The sequence below is a fragment of the Neodiprion pinetum genome, chromosome 4, assembly GCF_021155775.2.
Source record: "Neodiprion pinetum isolate iyNeoPine1 chromosome 4, iyNeoPine1.2, whole genome shotgun sequence".
NCBI classification, from domain to species: domain Eukaryota; kingdom Metazoa; phylum Arthropoda; class Insecta; order Hymenoptera; family Diprionidae; genus Neodiprion; species Neodiprion pinetum.
In genome coordinates, this window is record NC_060235.2 from 13817867 (window position 1) to 13837151 (window position 19285).

The following is a 19285-nucleotide window of genomic DNA, read 5'->3' on the forward strand; positions in this document are numbered from 1 at the left end:
ATATTGCACATACATAGGAACAATTACACTCTCGGTTTTTGCCCGACAGGATTCGCACTTAATGTCAACTTGTAATATTAGATATGTATATTATATACTGTGACGCGGATTTTTCCTGCTCCTCGGTCACTCGGAGAAAATGACCGAGAACTTACCGCGTGCACAATAATTTGGCGTCCACGATGTACCCTGGATCTAAAACAATATCGCAAAGTTTTTGTTGGGCGCCTGGCGTGATTAACACGCCTCGAAATCATTAATACGCTATTCCTCGGGCATATGCTCGATAGCTCAGTACCGCGGAGAGGGGAGGGGTAATTTTTGGAGAGAGAGAGAGACACTCGAAATACACACGCTATTTAACAAAAGTAAAATAAAATCTTATATTTCATAATAGCGGTGATACAAAACAAAAAAAAATATAATTCAAAAATCGCTCATCGCGATTCTAAAACTAAACAGAAAATTACACCTAACCTACTCTATTTCTTACTCTAATGAGCTCGCGGCTCCCTAACTAAAACGTCACTCGACGATCACAAAATCCTCATACGCAATTCTCAATTCGCAAATTCGCCATTTGTTCTCCATGGCGATGATTGCTCGAAACGAAACTAAAACTAATTATTCAACGGTGCGCCGTCAGGTCTCGCAAACTAAAACACCATGCTCAAACTTCTCGTCTCAACTGCTGCGCAACGCAACGGCAATTTCGACTATACATCGCCTAACCTCGACTAAACACTATCTTAACTAAACGTAAACTTAACTAGGTGCAAGCACCACTATATTTAACTTCAACTATACACAAGCTCAAAGTAACTCAACTCAACCTACATTATCTTAACTAACGGGTACGGAACTCAATGCAGGCGCAACTAAACGTAACCTAAACTATACGCAATCGCAACGCATCCGAACTTAATTCTTTTCAAAATTCCCCAAAACGTTACTCGCTAATCCGAGCACTCTAATTCGGTGCTTCCCGACCTACTCGAGAGGTGACACAAAAAGAAAACGATAACGCGGCTCGACCCGGTACGGCGAAATTCGGCTATACTTGGTTTCACTAACGAGAAAGATTCAACTAAAACCCGTGACTCTACTCAACTTTTTCAGAAACTCAAAATTTACTTTACTCTAACCCGCGTACTCAGGCTACGGTCATCAAGCAAGAGAATCGGCAAAAGAATTTCGAGTACTTTTCTACAACGCAAATCCAAAACGGCTATCCGTTACTCGGCAAGCCTTTTCACAATTATGCTCGAAATTCAATCGCGGGGATAGAAGTAGCGCTTACCTTCTACATCCTTGCAACCCCCTTTCCATTCCCTTCGCGATTTTTGGGCGACTCCATTGCTTCGCGAAACTCCCCCAAAACGCGACTACTAATCACGACCGCCAGAACTAGAGTGGTTTCAAAAACCTACCACCTGCCGCAACACGGATCTCGATACGCCATCCCACACGTGACGTCATACCCCCAAGAATACGCAATAATCGATCCGTCATCGATTTCGTCGATCGCGCAACTCGACGCGCACCTTTGATAGCATTGCTGCGCAGAACTTAAAGCTAGCTCGCAATCTCGTCCTCCGCGCAGCTCCATGACGTCTTGGCGGTGAGCGTGGTGCTCCCTCGTCGCTAGTCGGTCCGTCGCAAGTTCGCTGGTCAATTGTTGGCGGGGTGAAGGGGAAGAGGCTGCGGCGCGCCGGCCGCCAGCGGGAATCGCGTCCACCTTGGATTCCCGCGATGCGGGGATCTGCGTCGACTTCCCCTCCGCAGCCTCGACATCCTTCCTTCGCAATTGTCGCTAGTCCGCCATTTCGCACTTTCCTCGAATTCGGTGTCGACTTCTTGCCTGAGGCCGTTGTAGCTCGAAAAATAAAAAAAAACAAAAAAAAAACTGAAATGTCTTACGCTGGTCGCTAAAGTGTCCCCTCTCGTAGTTTCGGATGCGTGACTCTAGTCCTGGCGCTCTTTCGCAAAAACTTCGCGACTCAATTTCGGAAATTCCTAAATTTTTGGTTCCGCCCAGGGTTCAAGGAGCCCCTTGTAACGGGCATCAAAAATGCCACGTTACAATACTTATAGTTAGTATGGTGAGTATACATAACCGCTTCGCTAAACCATCCCATTTAAAATGAATTTATACATACGTTTCTTGAATAAAAAAAAAAACTCATGGAAAAAATAAAATGATTTTGTTTGTGCTGTCGCAATAAACTGAAAACGAAATTGCCGTCTTTGGAACAAAATATCGGAGCGAAATTTTACCATTGCAATCTTCTAAACTTAATAATACTCAAACTTACATAGGAAGCAAACCCAACAAATGAAATTCAAAAAAAGCTTCAACAGGCGAATAATACTACCGTTGAGAAACAAAAAATAAATCTTATGCTGATAGCACATTTGTTAAAAACAAAAATCACAATATTTTAACGTAATACGGTCTTTTATAGAGCTGCAGCTCTATAAATTACGTTATAATTACATTAATTCGTCAATTATATAGTCTATCATGATACGCTATATCTATCATGATAGACTATATAATTGTCGAATCAGTCTATCTTTTCTACTCACACTCATTCTACTATGTAGGTGTGGTTGAGGAGAAATTCTTAGGATTCGCTTATATATTGGCATCGACTATTTCGTCCTCGTTATTATTTGCCACGTTCTTATCAGTCCGGTCTTCAACAACCACGGAATTTTCAACCACTTCATTGCCAACAATATTTTGATTAACTTGTTGTTTTCCTTTGTTGTTGATCCTGCTGTTGTTAGGACCTTCATCATGATCGGTCACGGTTTCCAGATTATTTACAGCGTTCGTTGTTTTAGTTTTTCTGAAAAATATTTGTGTGCAAAAACCATTGAGAGGATTCCGTAGTTGGTAATAATGAGTTCAATGTGGCTTTTCTATACACACACACACACATATATGTATATGAGGCATTCCAAATCAAATACCTCATATAGATATGAGAAATTCTTCGTTAACTGAGCCACGTTTTTGAACCCTCTCACAGATAGTTTTTATAATTGGGCAAATTTTAGTACTACTTGAAAGTACTCTGTGAATTTTTTCAGATTTTTTGAGCCTCAAATTTAGGAGATCTGTATTTTTTTGTTTTTTCTATGGCTGAAAAAGAATCAGTTCAAAAATAAAAACATAAGAACAAAATTTTTTCATGAATGATTTGATGCAATATATCTTATATTTGTATCGCATTGAATTGCACTGCAAAGGTTCTGTTTAGCTAAAAAAATCGAAACTAATTTTTTGTCATCCAATCATCGGACACCTTCAATTCAGCTGCTAATTGTAGAGGGTATTCAGCAACGTGTTGAGGACTTACGAAAAAATCCATAACGCGGTACTGCGGACTTGACCAAAAAAATATATATATAGTTGAAAAACGTTTTTAACGTATTACATTGTAAGAACGAAGCATATTATAAGCGATGCTTCTTTTCATTATTCATATACTGGAAAAAGGAAAAATCAATGAAAAAAAGCATCGCTTACAATATTTTCCGTTCTTACAATACGCTACGTTGAAAACTTTTTTTAAATACATGTTTTTCCTTAGCCAGTTTAGCAGTGCCACGTGTGGATTTTTTCATAGGTTCTCAACACGTTGCTGAACTGTCCGACTTATTTTTTTCTAGCCATAGAGAAAACAAAAAAATACAGATCTCCTAAATTTAAGGCTCAAAAATCTGAAAAAATTCACAGAGTACTTTTAAGCAGTATTAGAATTTGCCCAATTATATAAATTATCTGAGAGTGTAAAAAAAAATCGTAGCTCGGTTGACGAAGAATGTCTTATATATATTTTTAAATACCATAATTGAATTGCAATAAAATAATTCGAATGCAGCAATTATGTAATGTGTATAGAGTACACTGAAAAAACTTTCTATACTTCGCGTAAAAATCCGTGATATCATGATTTATTTAGAAAAATATGCGGAATAAAACTCACTTTTCTTCTCGTGCCAAGCGCGCAGGGGCATGACGCAGCCATGATTTAATGGGGTCACTAATTTCCTTGTTTACAACAAGAGGTTTCGTGAAACGGCAGCGGATGACACCTATATAGATTAAATTCATTTAATCTGTAATCTACATTGCCATTGAAAGTACATCTTAATAGTTTACGAATAGAATCACAATAATATTTTGATATGAAATGAATTTACTTGATACAACATCGCAGATTTTCAATTTTTCAAAAGCTTTTTTCTTATGGGCTATACATATATATATATTGTATATATATATATACATATATCAGTTATCCCATGCCCAATCACCAAGTTTTTAACGCGACCTCTTTTGATTTAGCCGATCTTCGTATATGTTTTCATACTAGGTAACTGAAACGAGTGTTCATGATTTTGTTCAGAACTTTTTCACAAGCGGTTCAAAAGTTACAATATTTTTTCATCAAATACTTGTAATTTGGGCAATAATGGCTCAAATTTGATTTTTTTTGTATTGACATGTTGGGTTTCTTTTCAAATTTTCAGAAAAAAAAAATACTAAAAAAATGTAAGAACTGTCGTTGACCTCAATTTTTGCATTTTTGTACTTTACGATTGTTGTTTGGAGTGTTGGTTATTTTTTATTCTTTTTGAAAAATTTATATGTCAGAGAACACCTAATAATACGTATTGCGAGTAAGTTTTATTATGGTGATCTGTCTCGTTCTAGTTTTTTTTTTAATTACGAATGTTTCAAAAAACTGTATATATATATTATTCAACATCCCATGGCATTTGGTAATTCATCGAAAAAAAATTTTTTTTAATGATTTTATTCTGAAAAAATGTTTTTTCGATACATTATTAAATGCTATGGGCTTTAAAAAAAAAAATTTTTTTTTGAAACATTCGAAATAAAAAAAAACTATAACGAGATGGAATATCATAAGGAAACTTACATAAAATACGTAGAATTAGGTGTTCTTTTACATATAACTTTAAAAAAAGACTATAACACTTTAAAAAACAATCGCAAATCACAAAAATGTAAGAACTGAGGTCAACAACACTTCTTATAATGTTTTACTATTTTTTTTTTTTTATTTGAAAAAAACACCCAACATTTCAACAAAAACAAAATCAAATTTGAGCCATTAATGCCCAAATTATGAGCATATAAAGAAAACCATCAATACTTCTTTTAGTTAGTACAAAAACATATGTGAAGCTAAATCAAAAGGGGTCGCGTTAAAACCTCGGTGATTTGGCATGGTATACCTGATATATATACGAGGTATTCCACGCCAAATCTGCCACTTCCGAACCTTATTATTCTATTTTTGGCTCAATATTTGTTCAGTTGTTATACCCATTGAAAGAACTGCTGTATTTTTTCAGAATTTTTTGTCCATCCACTCATGAGATGTGATTTTTTTTCATTTGTTTATAACATGCCAAAAAATAGACCAAATTAAACTTCCTTTTCCTTTGAATAGTTAGTTTTTTACCGTACTTTTCAAACGCGATAATGAAAAAATTATTAATTATTTTAAAATATAATTTTTTTTCTACTTGAATTTCGAAAAAAATAGAAGGAACAGCATAACCGGGGTGAAACTAGTTTGAAAAATCGTTAATATGGCCAAAAAAATCACAACTCATGAGTGGATGGACGAAAAATTCTGAAAAAAATACAGAGGTTCTTTCAATAGATATAACAACTGGAAAAATATTGAGCCAAAAATAGAAAAATAAGGTTCGGATGTGGTTGATATGGCGTGGAATACTTTATATAGAAATTTACTAAGTGCACTGCCGATTGAAATATTTATTTTCAGAATATTTTGGCAGCAAAAAATATCTGCAAATGGGCAGAAAGAACACATTCAAATTACATGTACAAAATTAACGGCAATATAACAAATATTGTTACTCTCACCATAGTATTCTTGTAATTTGCGTCAGTCGATAGACGTTGTTCGACTTCCGCCAAATCGGCTTCTTTCTTCAAAGGAAAAGCTTTCAGAATTTGACTCTCCGTTTTATCAATTTCTTCATCGGTAGTCTTCGCTGCCAATATTAATCCAATATTCCGAACCTCGGCTGCTAGAGCATCTATTTTCATATCGAACTTAGCCAGTGCTGTCAGGATTGTTATAATCCAATCTATGAAAATGATGAGAATATAGCGTAAAATGGGCAATACACTATTATTATAAATCTTTACGATTTTTTTTTAATTGACTTGCTACGTACCATTAAGCTTTTTAAGCGTTAAATTCGATTGTACGGTTCCCTCAATGACGGACGGTTTGTTTATAGAAGAAATTGGATCCTTTGTATTTGACCGTAGGCTAGTTTTCGGTGCACTTCTTTTTTTTATCGTTTCGATATCCGAATCTTCATCACCACTGGAGAAGCATGCTGCACCCTCGATGTCAATCGGTGGAAATGGTCTAATGATAACAGACGACTGAGTCGATTTTTTTGATCCGATATTATCACGCTCCAAATCAGTATTAATATCAGACATTACCAAAGCCTCTGTACATTTAGTTTGTCCACGCTTAAATGTTTCTGAAAAAGATAACGAGTATATTTTGGAATTAATTGTTTTGAAAAAAAAATAATAATAATAATAATGACTAGTGACTTGTACAATCATAATGACTTCTACATATTGGTTTGTACAATCGTTTTTTACATATGCATTGGCATACAAGCATGAAATTTAATTTAAAATTGGTTGAACGTACTTGTCGAAGCCAATATTTTTATAATATCGTGCTGAGGCCAGTTTTCGCTAACGTCCTCTTGATTCTCAACAGCCTTCAATAATCTCGATTCGTTTCTATATGGAGGCCAGTAACAATGCCTTTTCCGAGGTGTCATCCATTTTTCCGTAGCAAGACTAACGCCATCTTTGAATTCAATAACCGCATATCGATTAGATGCCATCTTTGAGAGACCTGAAAATTTAAGATTTCAGTTTTACCGATGAATGTCAAGATGGACGATGTGTACTCATTGCTTATCTGTATGATTCCAATTCACCTACATCCGAACATTATCCAACGACTAACTAATGCAATGGACTTCTGGTTATCAAGTGTTTTCAATGCAAAATATTTAGTATATAATAGCGACGAAAGAAGATATAACACAAACCCCAATACACTTGATTGAACTGAATTATTATCATGGAGAAATGGGAAAACAACGAATGTTGATTTGTGTGGGAGCTTTACACACTTTTTCGTAATATCACTGAGTGGGTGTATGGTCAATCTTTCAATGCGTGTATATTTCACTTTATGTATTCCTAGCAATCATGATGGGCATGGAATAGTAAAAAAATCTTCCTTGGTAGTGAGTTGTTTTCCTATTATCACAAATTTTCGAGTTTCGTGACAGAAAGCTATATTCTGAATGTCAATCATATCACCGTTTTTCAGAACACAGCAACTATCAGCATTCCCATTAGTTCTAATAGTAAAGTTCGATGATTGAATGATTTTATACTGTGAATTTCTGCAGTTATCAGGTAGTGGGCCTTCTACATGAAGAGAAGTGCCAACAGGTACCAAATTATCGTTCATGTCTTGAGCGTACTTTGAACATGCAGATTTCATTTTTTGAATTTCGCCGCAGCGCCGAGCGATTTGTTGCAATGGTTTTTCTGATTTGCGTATCATAGGTTTTAATGTTTGCATAAAATTTTCGAATTTAAAGGCACTAAACTTCTTAATAGATGCGTGTAACTTCGCATCTTCAACGAGGTGGATAATGCCATGCACGTTGTGCGTCAAGTGATGGACGCCGTATATTTTAGCAAATGACTTAATAAGGTGTTTCGCGAGTTGTGTTGTGTAGTTCAACTTATTTTGATGCTGCTCCACATCGCATAATATTCTTATCAAAACATGGAGCGTCATGAAGTGATTGTACATATCTTTTGGCAAAATCTTTCTCAAAACGATGGGCCCCGTATATAAAAGAAATTGTCGAAACTCGGTAGCTTTCCATTCCTTCAAGAACTCCAACGACTGTGGTCTTCGACCAAAATCTTGTGGAATAAATGGCCTCATATCATTTATAAGCCGTTTCGATATTTTTAGAATTTGTAAACGACCGAGTCTGTAGTTGATTTCGCCATGAATCTACAACGTTAACATTTTTTTAACAACACCCAGCAGAATTGAATGCATGTAATCTAAACTTACATTAGATACCAATCCCAATCCCGGTATAGAGTCGAGACACGTTCTTCTTTCATGGTACTTCTGATCGCTATAGTTCAAAAAATCTTTATCTGTTCGCCGTTTAGCATTTAATTTGGGGAAACACCTGCGATTTTTTTTTGTTTTTCCTTTCGTCACACATCGAGTGCAGCTATTAAACCCGTTAAAATTTTTCACGCACAAAATAAATGATTTTGCAGGAGCATCACAAACAATAAAACGAATTGAGAAGTTGTAATTTTTTCCGCCAATCATAATGCCATCGGTGGACAACTCAATGGCCTCTTCGACGAATTCGTTTAAATAAATATTCGCATCTTGAGGCTTCTTGTGGCCGCAGTACACTCCAATCATAAAAACTTCTTTGTACGGTATAATATTTCCCAAAATGGGCCAAAGCGCCGCGGTAGAAGACTTGAATAACGGGACCCCATCAATATTTATAGCAATAGCTATTTCATCAACTTTTAGATTTCCCCTTCTATTGCAAATGTCCTGAATACTTGAGGCAAGTCCGAAATGGTAGTACTCTCCCGGAAAAACTTCCCGAATATCGGTTCGTTTCGTAGTCTGCAGTAAAGTACGAGGATCGCTTGGTAAAACTGTTGATAGGCTTGGGACAAATTTTAACAAGTTGAGTAATTTTCTTAAGCTGTTATGCGATATTTTTTCGTTAACAGCCCATACCCCTAACTTCGTCTTAACGTAATCGGCAATTTGCGAAGAGTCTACCAATGTTTCCATTCCGGGAACTTCAACAACGGAAGTTATATTTCTATCGTTATGCGGATTTTCGTCACTGCTCGGATGATTATCCATTTGAAAAGAATTATTTACAGCTTGTATTGAGATAGAATTATTTTCAGAAGATGTTCGAGAATCACGCGAATCATTTGAATATGCTAGTTCAATCTTTTTTGGACAGGGTAATGTGTCGATAATCGTGTTTGCCGGAGACAACTCGGTTAATCCACTAGCGGGTTCAGATTGAATTTCCCACTGCTGAATAATTGTTGCCGGCTACAAATTTGAGAATCACTTTTTCTTTTGCATGACTTCATCTGTGGAAGAGAAATTGCTTCTCAGGGCTTCGTAGATTTTCATGTGTACGAGCAGAACGCAGTGCAACTTCGATTAAGTTAACTTCCATAACATTTACATCTTGCCGTACTAAAAAAAAGGAAACAATTTTTTCACGCTAATTCTCTTTCTTGACATTCCGATCGCAACTATAAATAGATTTATAGGGCGGGGAAAAATTAAATCAACGAGTTAGATTGAAACTGACTTTTCCTATAAATTGCTTTTAAAATAGAAATTGTTTTTAACATATCCATAAATATTCGTATTAATAGTGAAGTTATCTTGAAAACGTAAAAAATAGAATGAATATATGCATTATTTTATAATGTAAAACTTTGTTCTATCTAACCGCTACCCGAAAGCCTCGAGAGATTTTTTTTCAGAAACATGAATCATAAAACTTTACATATGAAAACTACTCATTCAACATCATGCGAATGAAAATTAATCGGAAAATTTTTCGTGATTACGATTGTGGTTTCGTATGAGCATAAAATCAAGCTAGATTGATCGAGTAATATAATAAGCTATCGACTTACGAATACCAACAGGCGAAACAAAATTTGCCGCCGACACCGATTAATGTCGGGTATGCGCGTGGCACAAGAGTATCGTATAAGGATGATACAATACGAAAAAAGCAAACGGAAGAATAGAATGAGGAAGCTAGCGAAAGAAGACTGTAATAAGGGGTATAACCGAGTACAATCTGAAAAAAATATTTTTAAAAAACAATGAAATTTAAAAATTCAAAAATTCAATTCCACGATCAAATAATACAAAGTCTACAACAAATGAGGAAGCATTTTCTTTATATTCGAACTTGTGCGGGTTTTCGTATTTTTTAGTCCCTTTCCCTTATTCCTTTCTTTCATTCGCGCTTCATATATTATCTTTATAAAAACAAAAATAATGGAATTAAAAAAAAAAGTATGAAAAATATTTTAAACAATTAATCTCGTGATGAAATAATACAAAGTCTACACAAAAAGAGGGCAGATTTATATATATATATATATATATATATATATATATATATATATATATATATATGTCGGAGAATGGCCAGATAACACTCGTGAACTTTGTGTCTTGCGTGTGGGACGCATGTTGAACCACCTTTTTATTCTTTCACAAGATAAAACGAAACTTAACTTATTGAACAAAGCTTTTTCAAAATTCAACGTTAATCACAAGATTCTAAATGTTCAATGTTTATTCTGTTATTGATCTTTGCCGTAGTTTCTCTGGAGACCGAATAGAAGAAAGCGGTGATAATCCTCCTCGTTATTCATTTCATTATCCTTGACACGGCTAATCCTGACAATCACACGTCCTCGTGTGCTGTAAGACAAAAATTAAAAGATATTTAGACCGTTCGGCCAACCTGATCATATTACCATTCCAAAAATCACGATGTGCTTTAACAAATCCATAATTTATAACAAATTCCGTACTAAATAACAAGTCCGGTGACAAACTGGTGACAACACCCCATTTCATAGAAATCATCTTCTTTCCACAAGAGCAAGAACTACAATCTTCTCAAAAGACTTGCATTCCTCTCATGAGACTTATATTTTTATCCAAACATGTAATTTCCACACACATTGCCAATTATCAATTGGGCTTCACATATGTGACCGTATGACAACGTCAAGCCGTCCATACATCAACATTTCCACACACAGTCGCCTCATGCGACAGCACCACACCATTAGCCGTTACATTGCGCCATCTCCGCTCACCGAAATGAGTAAGGTTTTTTTTTTTTGACTTGCAACTAATAAGCGTAATGAATGTGTGCACTAGGATCAAGCTCAAACCAAAGGGAATGACAATCATTTCCTACTCCAATATTCTGATGAATTTCTTATAACAGGTGCGCCAACAAGGATGTCACAGGTTATTAATCCAAAAATAACACATTAAATTTGTAATTTAATACCTTGAATACTCAATGACTCTTCAGAAGATTTATCAAAATCAATATCCAATTCTGAAGGTACAGAACAGTCAGGCATTGCTCGAAGACGGTCATGAGCGTATTTGTACGTTCGATTACAATTTAGAGATTTTAAAATGTACCGATCTCCGTCTAACACTTCAATAACACGAAATGGCCCTTTAAATTTTGAATTTAATTTTGTTTGATTTCTTTCGTGATTTTCAATTAAAACATAATCCCCAACAGAAAATTTTAAAAATTTTGCCTTTCGGGCATCAAATCACGATTTTTCAATTTGCGAGTTAATCTCAATCATATTGGCTGCTCGCTCTCTGATTTCCGATAAGTCAATTTCTTTTTCACAATCAGTAATCGGTAACAGATTCAACGGTCTGGTTACGCGACCAATCATCAATTCCAGAGGAGTAGCTTTAGTCACACTACTGACGGAACAATTCAGTGCCAGTTGAATATCTCCAAGAGAATCCTGCCAAGATCTATTATTGTCAACCTCAACAGAAGTGAGCATATTTTTAAGTGTACTCATAACACGTTCGACTTGACCATTGCCTCGACTAGTACCAGTAGCAATCAAATGAAGATTAATGCAATGGGAAGCACAAAAATCACGAAAATTTTTGTTTGCAAAACATCTCCCCTGATCAGCAATCACACGAACCGGTGCTCCAAATAATGTGACGATTGATTTTAAAGCTTTTATAGCACTTACAGCATCAATAGAAAGAGTATGGTAAAGAAAAACAAACTTAGTAAAGGCATCAATAAACACAAAAACATATTCTTTAATATTACTTTTGCCACTAAGCTTTCCAGTAACATCGATATGAAGAGTATGCCAAGGAATACTCTTTGGGATTGGATGTAATTCAGCTTGAATTTTACCAGAAGTAGATTTGGAAATTCGGCAAGTAATGCAATTTTCGACAAATTTTCGGACATATTTGGACATATTAGAAAACCAATAATGTTGGTAAGCCTTCTCTAAAGTTTTATGCCATCCCAAATGAATAATCGATTCATGAACATGATTTATTATAGACCACTGAAAAGCTTTAGGGATTATTGGTAAAATACGAGTGTCATTATTTCGCTGTATTTTTCTGAACAAAATTCCAGATTTAAGTTCGTATGTATTAGAAACATTTGAGTCAAGCTCATCGTTTCCTAATTTAGAAATAAGATCACGAATTTCGGCATCCTTCTGCTGCTCCGCTTGTAACCAACCGTGAGAAATTTTTGAAAAATTTATACGTTTTTGCTCAACAGTTTCAACATTCAGTTTGTCATTCTCAGGTAAAGGATTTCGAGAAAAGAAATCTGCATGTGATAGATTTTTTCCTTCTCGATAAACAATATCAAAGTCGAATGACTGTAAAAATGCCCACCATCTATAAACTCTTGGGGATAAGTCAAGTTTTGCACGAGATGCCTTGAGAGAATTACAATCTGTAACTACTGTAAATTTTCTACCATGTAAATAATGTCGAAAATGCCTAATAGCATTCACAACAGCAAGTGTTTCCAATTCATACGAATGATATCGCGACTCTATTTCTGTAGTTCTTTTGCTAAAATAAGCTACAACATGGGCTTTTCCACCAACTTTTTGGATGAAAATTGCACCGTAACCAACTGAGCTAGCATCTGTATGTAATTCTATAGTAAAATTTGGATCAAAAATCATTAAAAGAGGAGAACTCGTCAGGTGAGAAACAATTTTTGTTCGAATTTCCTCAAATTCAGGTTTCCAATCAATCCTACCCTTTCCATTAGTAAGTTTATACAAAGGACAAACAAGTTTAGAAAACCCTTTTATGAATTGCCGAAAATACGAGACAAGTCCAATAAATTGTCTAAGTTGAGTAACAGTTTGAGGAGGTGGGAGTGCAGTCAACGCGATAACCTTGCGAGGATTTGGTCGAATTTCTCCTGCCGAAACTTGATAACCAAGAAATTCTATTTTCGTTTTCAAAAATGAACATTTCTTTAGATTGACTGAAAATCCAGCTTTAGTCAAAGCCCCTAAAACAACTTCTAATTTTCGAATACCCTCAATAATTGTTTCTGATGGGATGAGAATATCATCCATATAACAAATAATAGACGTATTCACTAGATCTCCCAAAGCTTTGTTAATTGCTCGCTGAAAAACAGAAGGTGCATTTTTCAAACCAAAAGGCATTGCTAAATATTCGTACTGCCCGTCAGGAGTAACAAAAGCAGTCCGTTCAATAGAATCTGGGTGAATAGGAATTTGGTGAAAACCGCTAGCCATATCAAGAGATGTAAAATAATGAGCACCTCCTAGTCTATCTATCTGATCAGCAATAAGCGGTAACGGATATTTATCAGCCACCGTATTATTGTTAAGCTCCCGATAATCAACACACATTCGATCAGAACCATCTTTTTTTTTAACTAAAATAATGGGACTAGCAAAAGGAGAACAACTGGGTCTGATGACATTCTCCTCTTGTAATTCCTTGATTTTATCTCGCACTATTTGACGTTCAACAGTCGAAAGACGATAAGGTCGTCTTTGCACGGTTCGGTTAGGATCTAGCAAACGAATTTCAAGTTGTCCGGTCGTTACTCTAGATTTAGGTGTTCCTATGACGAAAGTAGAACGAAATTTGTTTAAAACATCAACCAAGAGACGTTTGTCAAGTTCAGAAACGTCTGTTTTTATTTCGTCAAAATTAAATGAATGATAGTCTACTTCACAAACATTAACACTCGGAATTCTTTTTAGAACTAAACTGTCAACTGTCATTTCTATTGAGTAACCAAGAGATAATATTTCTCTTCCAACAAGAATTTCAGTACTAAGAAAATCATCATGAATCACATGAAATAAAATTTCCAGGCAATGATCATTTATAGTCACTTGTGCCAAGATTTGAATGACACTTTGAATACTGGAAGGACCGATACCGGAAAGAATGACTACAAAGTTCTGACGTTTTCCTGAAAATTTTTTAGCAATGCTTTCTTTAATCAGAGAGCATTCAGCACCGGAATCAAAACAAAATGAAAACTTCTCACCGGAATGTAGTAACTCGCCAAAAGTCGGTTGAATAGAACACGAATTAACACGACGCTCCATTTGACCTTGAGCAAGGGTATTTTGTCCAGATCCAGAAGACTTCTTGCAGCTTGTAGAAACATGTCCAACTTCTCCACATTTGAAGCACGTCACAGAAGATTTCACAGCAGTGGAGGGTATTTTCTTTGAAAGATTTCCAAAGTTGTCCGGGATAGTGCTCAATGAACGACTTCGACACTCCGATATTTTGTGTCCAAATTTTCCACAGTGAAAGCATTTTAATGAAGATACATAAGTTCTCAGTCGTTTGGAATCGAACGATGAGCCCTCTCTGGCTTGAGAAAAAGGAAAAGCTCTTTTTCGGTAATCAACTGCCATAAGTTCTTGTTGTAACTTCGTTCGAGAACTTATTTCCGTAGTAAGAGCCAAACGTTTTAAACGTGGATCCAACTGAGCCACATGAGAAAGAACAATCGAAACAGCAATTTCTTCGGAATTCATCAGTTGTAGTCGTGGAATAAGAACACTTAAAACTCGACTTGAATATGCAGCGATATTTTCATCTCCATTTGGCTGTCCAGAATATAACGAAAGTAACGTCGCCGCGGGAGTTTCAATAATTTCATATCGCGCGAGAAAAATGTTTTTAAATTGTTCCCAAGTCATTCCGTTAAAGCTGATTTGAGGAAACCAAGATGCAGCTGATCCTTTCATAGCTTTACTCAACGCATTTACTAACTTGCTCCCTTGAAGTTCCTGTTCTTGCATACACAAGCTAGCTGTCGAGCACCAAGCTTGTGCATTGATATTTTGCTCATCCGGATTGAATAGCGGAAAAGTAACTTCATGACGAGAATCAGCAGTTGGACTTTGCATTTTTCGAATTAACTCCATCATATTTTTATTTTGATTCTCAAACAAAATTTGCCAACGATCTTCCGAAGTATCAGAATTGCGTTGAGGAGTCTCGGACGGTAATTCTGAAATGGATGGTTCCGCGTCCCTTCGGTATCCCACTTCTGATGTCGGAGAATGGCCAGATAACACTCGTGAACTTTGTGTCTTGCGTGTGGGACGCATGTTGAACCACCTTTTTATTCTTTCACAAGATAAAACGAAACTTAACTTATTGAACAAAGCTTTTTCAAAATTCAACGTTAATCACAAGATTCAAAATGTTCAATGTTTATTCTGTTATTGATCTTTGCCGTAGTTTCTCTGGAGACCGAATAGAAGAAAGCGGTGATAATCCTCCTCGTTATTCATTTCATTATCCTTGACATATATATATATATATATATATATATATATATATATATATATATATATATATATATATATATATATGCGTATTGTCACGGTAACTTGATATCTACGATTATAACAAAAAAAAAATATTAATAAAAAAAACTAATCTCTTCCGTGATCAAATAATACAAAGCCCACACAGCAAATGACGACATATTTTTTTATATTCCAGCTTCTACGGGGTCCTTTCATTCATTTGGGTTTCTTTTATATTATTTCTAGACAAAAAAAAAAAAATTATTTAAAAAATAACAGTTTAAAATAATCAATTGATCCCGTTGTGATCAAATAATACAAAGCCTACACGTAAAGAGGACATATATTTTTATATATACTCGTACTATCACGAGAACTTTATATCTAAATAATATAATTGAACTTCGTACGCGTACGCATAACGTCGAACAAGAAAGAATTTTTCGCGGACACCGATTGAGGTTATGTATGCACGTGGCTCTAGAGTTTTGTATAAGGATGATATAATAGGAAAGGCAAATGCAAGAAAAGCATTATACGAATATAAAAAGAAAAAGAAATTAATTTAAAAAAAATTAATATAGTCCGTGATCAAATAATACAAAGCCTATACGAACAGGGGATATTTTTTTAAATATATATTTGTATTGTCACGATAACTTTACATTGAAATAATATAATTAAACGTCGTACGCGTACAAATAACGTCGAATAAGAAAGAATTTTTCGCGTACACCGATTGAGGTTATGTATGCACGTGGCACAAGAGTTTCGTATAAGGATTATATAATGAGATAGGCAAATAGAAAAAAGCATTATACGAATATAAAAAGAAAAAATAATTAATGATTAAAAAAAATCAATCTATTCCGCGATCAAATAACACAAAGCCCACACAGTAAATGACGACACATTTTTGATTGAGGTTATTTTATACATACCGTGAAAATCGACCGTAAAAATGCATTATTTACACAATTACTTACCTCAATATAATACAGCTCTGCTACATAACAAATTACACGATAATTTACACAATCCCAAATTTTTCCCAAAGTTCGAATGTTCGTCGTAGAAAACGGGCACGGACCCGCACCTCGCACTGATTCGAGCTTCGTAGTGGAGGGGGGCGAAGATCAACAAGAGCAAGCGCCTATAGAGATCGTGCTACTTGCCTGAGTAGCTGCCGCGCCTCTTGATGCCTTATACGTTGACAAAAGGCTGTCTTCGTATCACAAATCACGTACGAATAGGCAGCAAGACTACAACAGCCGGATCCCGGAAAAATAAATCAAATCACCTTATTCCAAAAGTGATAAACCATTGATTTTTGTAAATGTTTCGAAGATTGCTTCAAACAAGATAATTTTTTTCCGCAATGAAAACAAACAAGAAAACAGAACCTCGTTTCTTGTAAAAAATTATTCAAGCGTAACTTTATTTAACTTTTTTGGGACGTCCCATGGAGAGCAAACTTTGATCGTCTACTCATGGTTACGACAGGATATCCTTAAGCCATATTGTATCAATTTCGGGTCGAACGATATTCCACTAGTACCTCAGACATCTATAAGAGAGTGCACTGTGATCGTCTACTCGCGGTTACCGTAGGACGTCCTCAAGCCATCTTATATTAATTTCGACTAGAATAGTGTTTTACTAGTACCTCTCACAAACATCTATAAGCAAGCGCGCTGTGATCGTCTAATCACGGTTACGGCAGGACATCCTTAAGCCATCCTATATTAATATCGAGTAGAACAGTGTCTTACTAGTACCTCCTACAGACATCTGTAAGAGAGTGCGCTGTGATCGTCTAATCACGGTTACGGCAGGACATCCTCAAGCCATCCTATATTAATCTCGGGTAGAACAGAGTCTTACTCGTACCTCCCACAGACATCTATAAGAGAGCGCGCTGCGATCATCTACTTACAGTTACGACTGGACGTCCTCAAGACGTCCTACATAAATCTCGGGTAGAACAAGGTCTTGCTAGTATATCCCATATATATCTATGAGACGTCTTATCTTGGCAAGACACGAATAGGACTGTATCAGGATGCTCCCGGGATGAATTTTGCTGTGTGGGGAGCTATATCAATGTTGTAATGGCAATATAAACATGGGCCCACCAAGTACCACGTACTCCAATTTTTTGTTTTTTTTTTTATCAAAATTTTTGTTTTTTTTTCTTTCAATTTCAATTTTGATTTCAATTTTTTTTTTTTGTCATCATTAGTTATAGTATATCAAAATCATCATTAGCTTCTAAATAAATTATACTTGGCAGTAGTATCTGATTTGATGACAGTTTTGTAGGTGGCTGTTTTGTAGGTAATGTATGCATTAGGGTGGGCCAAAAAATCGACTTTTTTTTTCACTTGGTTTTCCGAAAACTTGGTTGGTAGAGACCTCAAAAACATTCTCTCCGAGTATGAGTTCTTAATTTTAATAGGAAGGTCCTCCGCCTCGCAGTTTTCTATTTGTTCTTTTATGGTGAGGAAGAAAAATACATATCTCGGTATCTGCTCTTTTTTGTTCTAATTACACTTTGGCTCGAAATTTCTTCTTCTCACCTCATCACTCCGGCAGAAATTTTCGAACAACATTTTTCATATTTTTTCAATATCTGGAGTGCATTTTTTTGAATTCAGTTTTCACAGCTAATTTCAGGTTTCTTGTTAAAATAAATTCCACTTAACATTTTGTGTGCTATCTTTAAATTTATTGTAAATACTTTTTCTCTCAAATCCGCGTTCAGTGAATTGAAAATGCAATCAAAATGCTTCTCGAAACAATTTTTCCAGAGTTAATAGTTCAGAATATACGGCCAGCCGTACCGTAACAAATAAAATTTACTCTTACCTCCAGAATGACGGAGAAAGCACGTACAAAATCTTGGTCTACAGTTTCAAGTTGCGTTTCTCCCCTTATTCAAAACGATTGAAAAAAAGGAGCCTGATGTTCGGTGTATACGTGTACTGTGACGTGGATTTTTATTGCACCGCAGCCACCCGGAAAAGTGACCAAGAACTTACCGCGTACACAATAATTTGGTGGCCCGTGATGTAAGCTGGAAACAAATTTAACCTTGCAAAAAATATCGCGAGATTTTGTTGGGCGCCTGACATGGTTAACACGCCTCAAAATCTTTACATTCGCTAAACCTCGGAAAGTTACTCGGTCGCTTAGTACCGCGGAGAGAGGAGGGGTTATTTTTGGAGAGAAAGAGAGACACTCGACAACAGCACGCTATTCAACAAAAATTAAATAAAATAATATATTTTGCCATAACAGCGATACAACCACAAAAAAAAAGTAATGCAACCAGCTTGTAAAGTGTCCCCTTTCAGAGTCTCGGATGCGCGAGTCTTTTTCTGGCGCGTTTTTTCGACATTACTAGCGATTGCGATCGCGTAATCCCTAATTTTTCGGCTCTTATTCTCGGAAAATATCTATGCCTTGTTTACAACTACAAGCAGTATCGGTATGGAGTCAGGGTCAATGTCGCGCGGAAGGCATAGATATTTTCCGACAATAAGAGAGGTCGCAGGACCTTCTAAAATAATCTAAAAAATTACGCATGTGTTTGATGATATCTTCATTGAGTCAAAAGATAGAAGTTGTGAAATGGTCATAGACTTTTTTTTGCCATCATAG

The 19285-nt window shown here is 35.8% G+C and overlaps 1 protein-coding gene across 1 annotated transcript in view; it reads right to left on the reverse strand.

Annotated features, from left to right (window-relative positions):
• The window catches only part of LOC124216133 (uncharacterized), a 48136-nt gene that overhangs the window by 25457 nt on the left and 3394 nt on the right, over window positions 1–19285 (reverse strand). Inside the window, exons 2-6 of the mRNA XM_046620303.2 lie at window positions 6756–6968; window positions 6256–6576; window positions 5939–6165; window positions 3999–4107; window positions 2590–2855 (exon numbers count right to left, since the gene is read on the reverse strand). Coding sequence (XP_046476259.2) covers window positions 4069–4107; window positions 5939–6165; window positions 6256–6576; window positions 6756–6968 — 800 coding nt within the window. The 3' untranslated portion in view covers window positions 2590–2855; window positions 3999–4068. The remainder of the gene's footprint in view (window positions 1–2589; window positions 2856–3998; window positions 4108–5938; window positions 6166–6255; window positions 6577–6755; window positions 6969–19285) is intronic.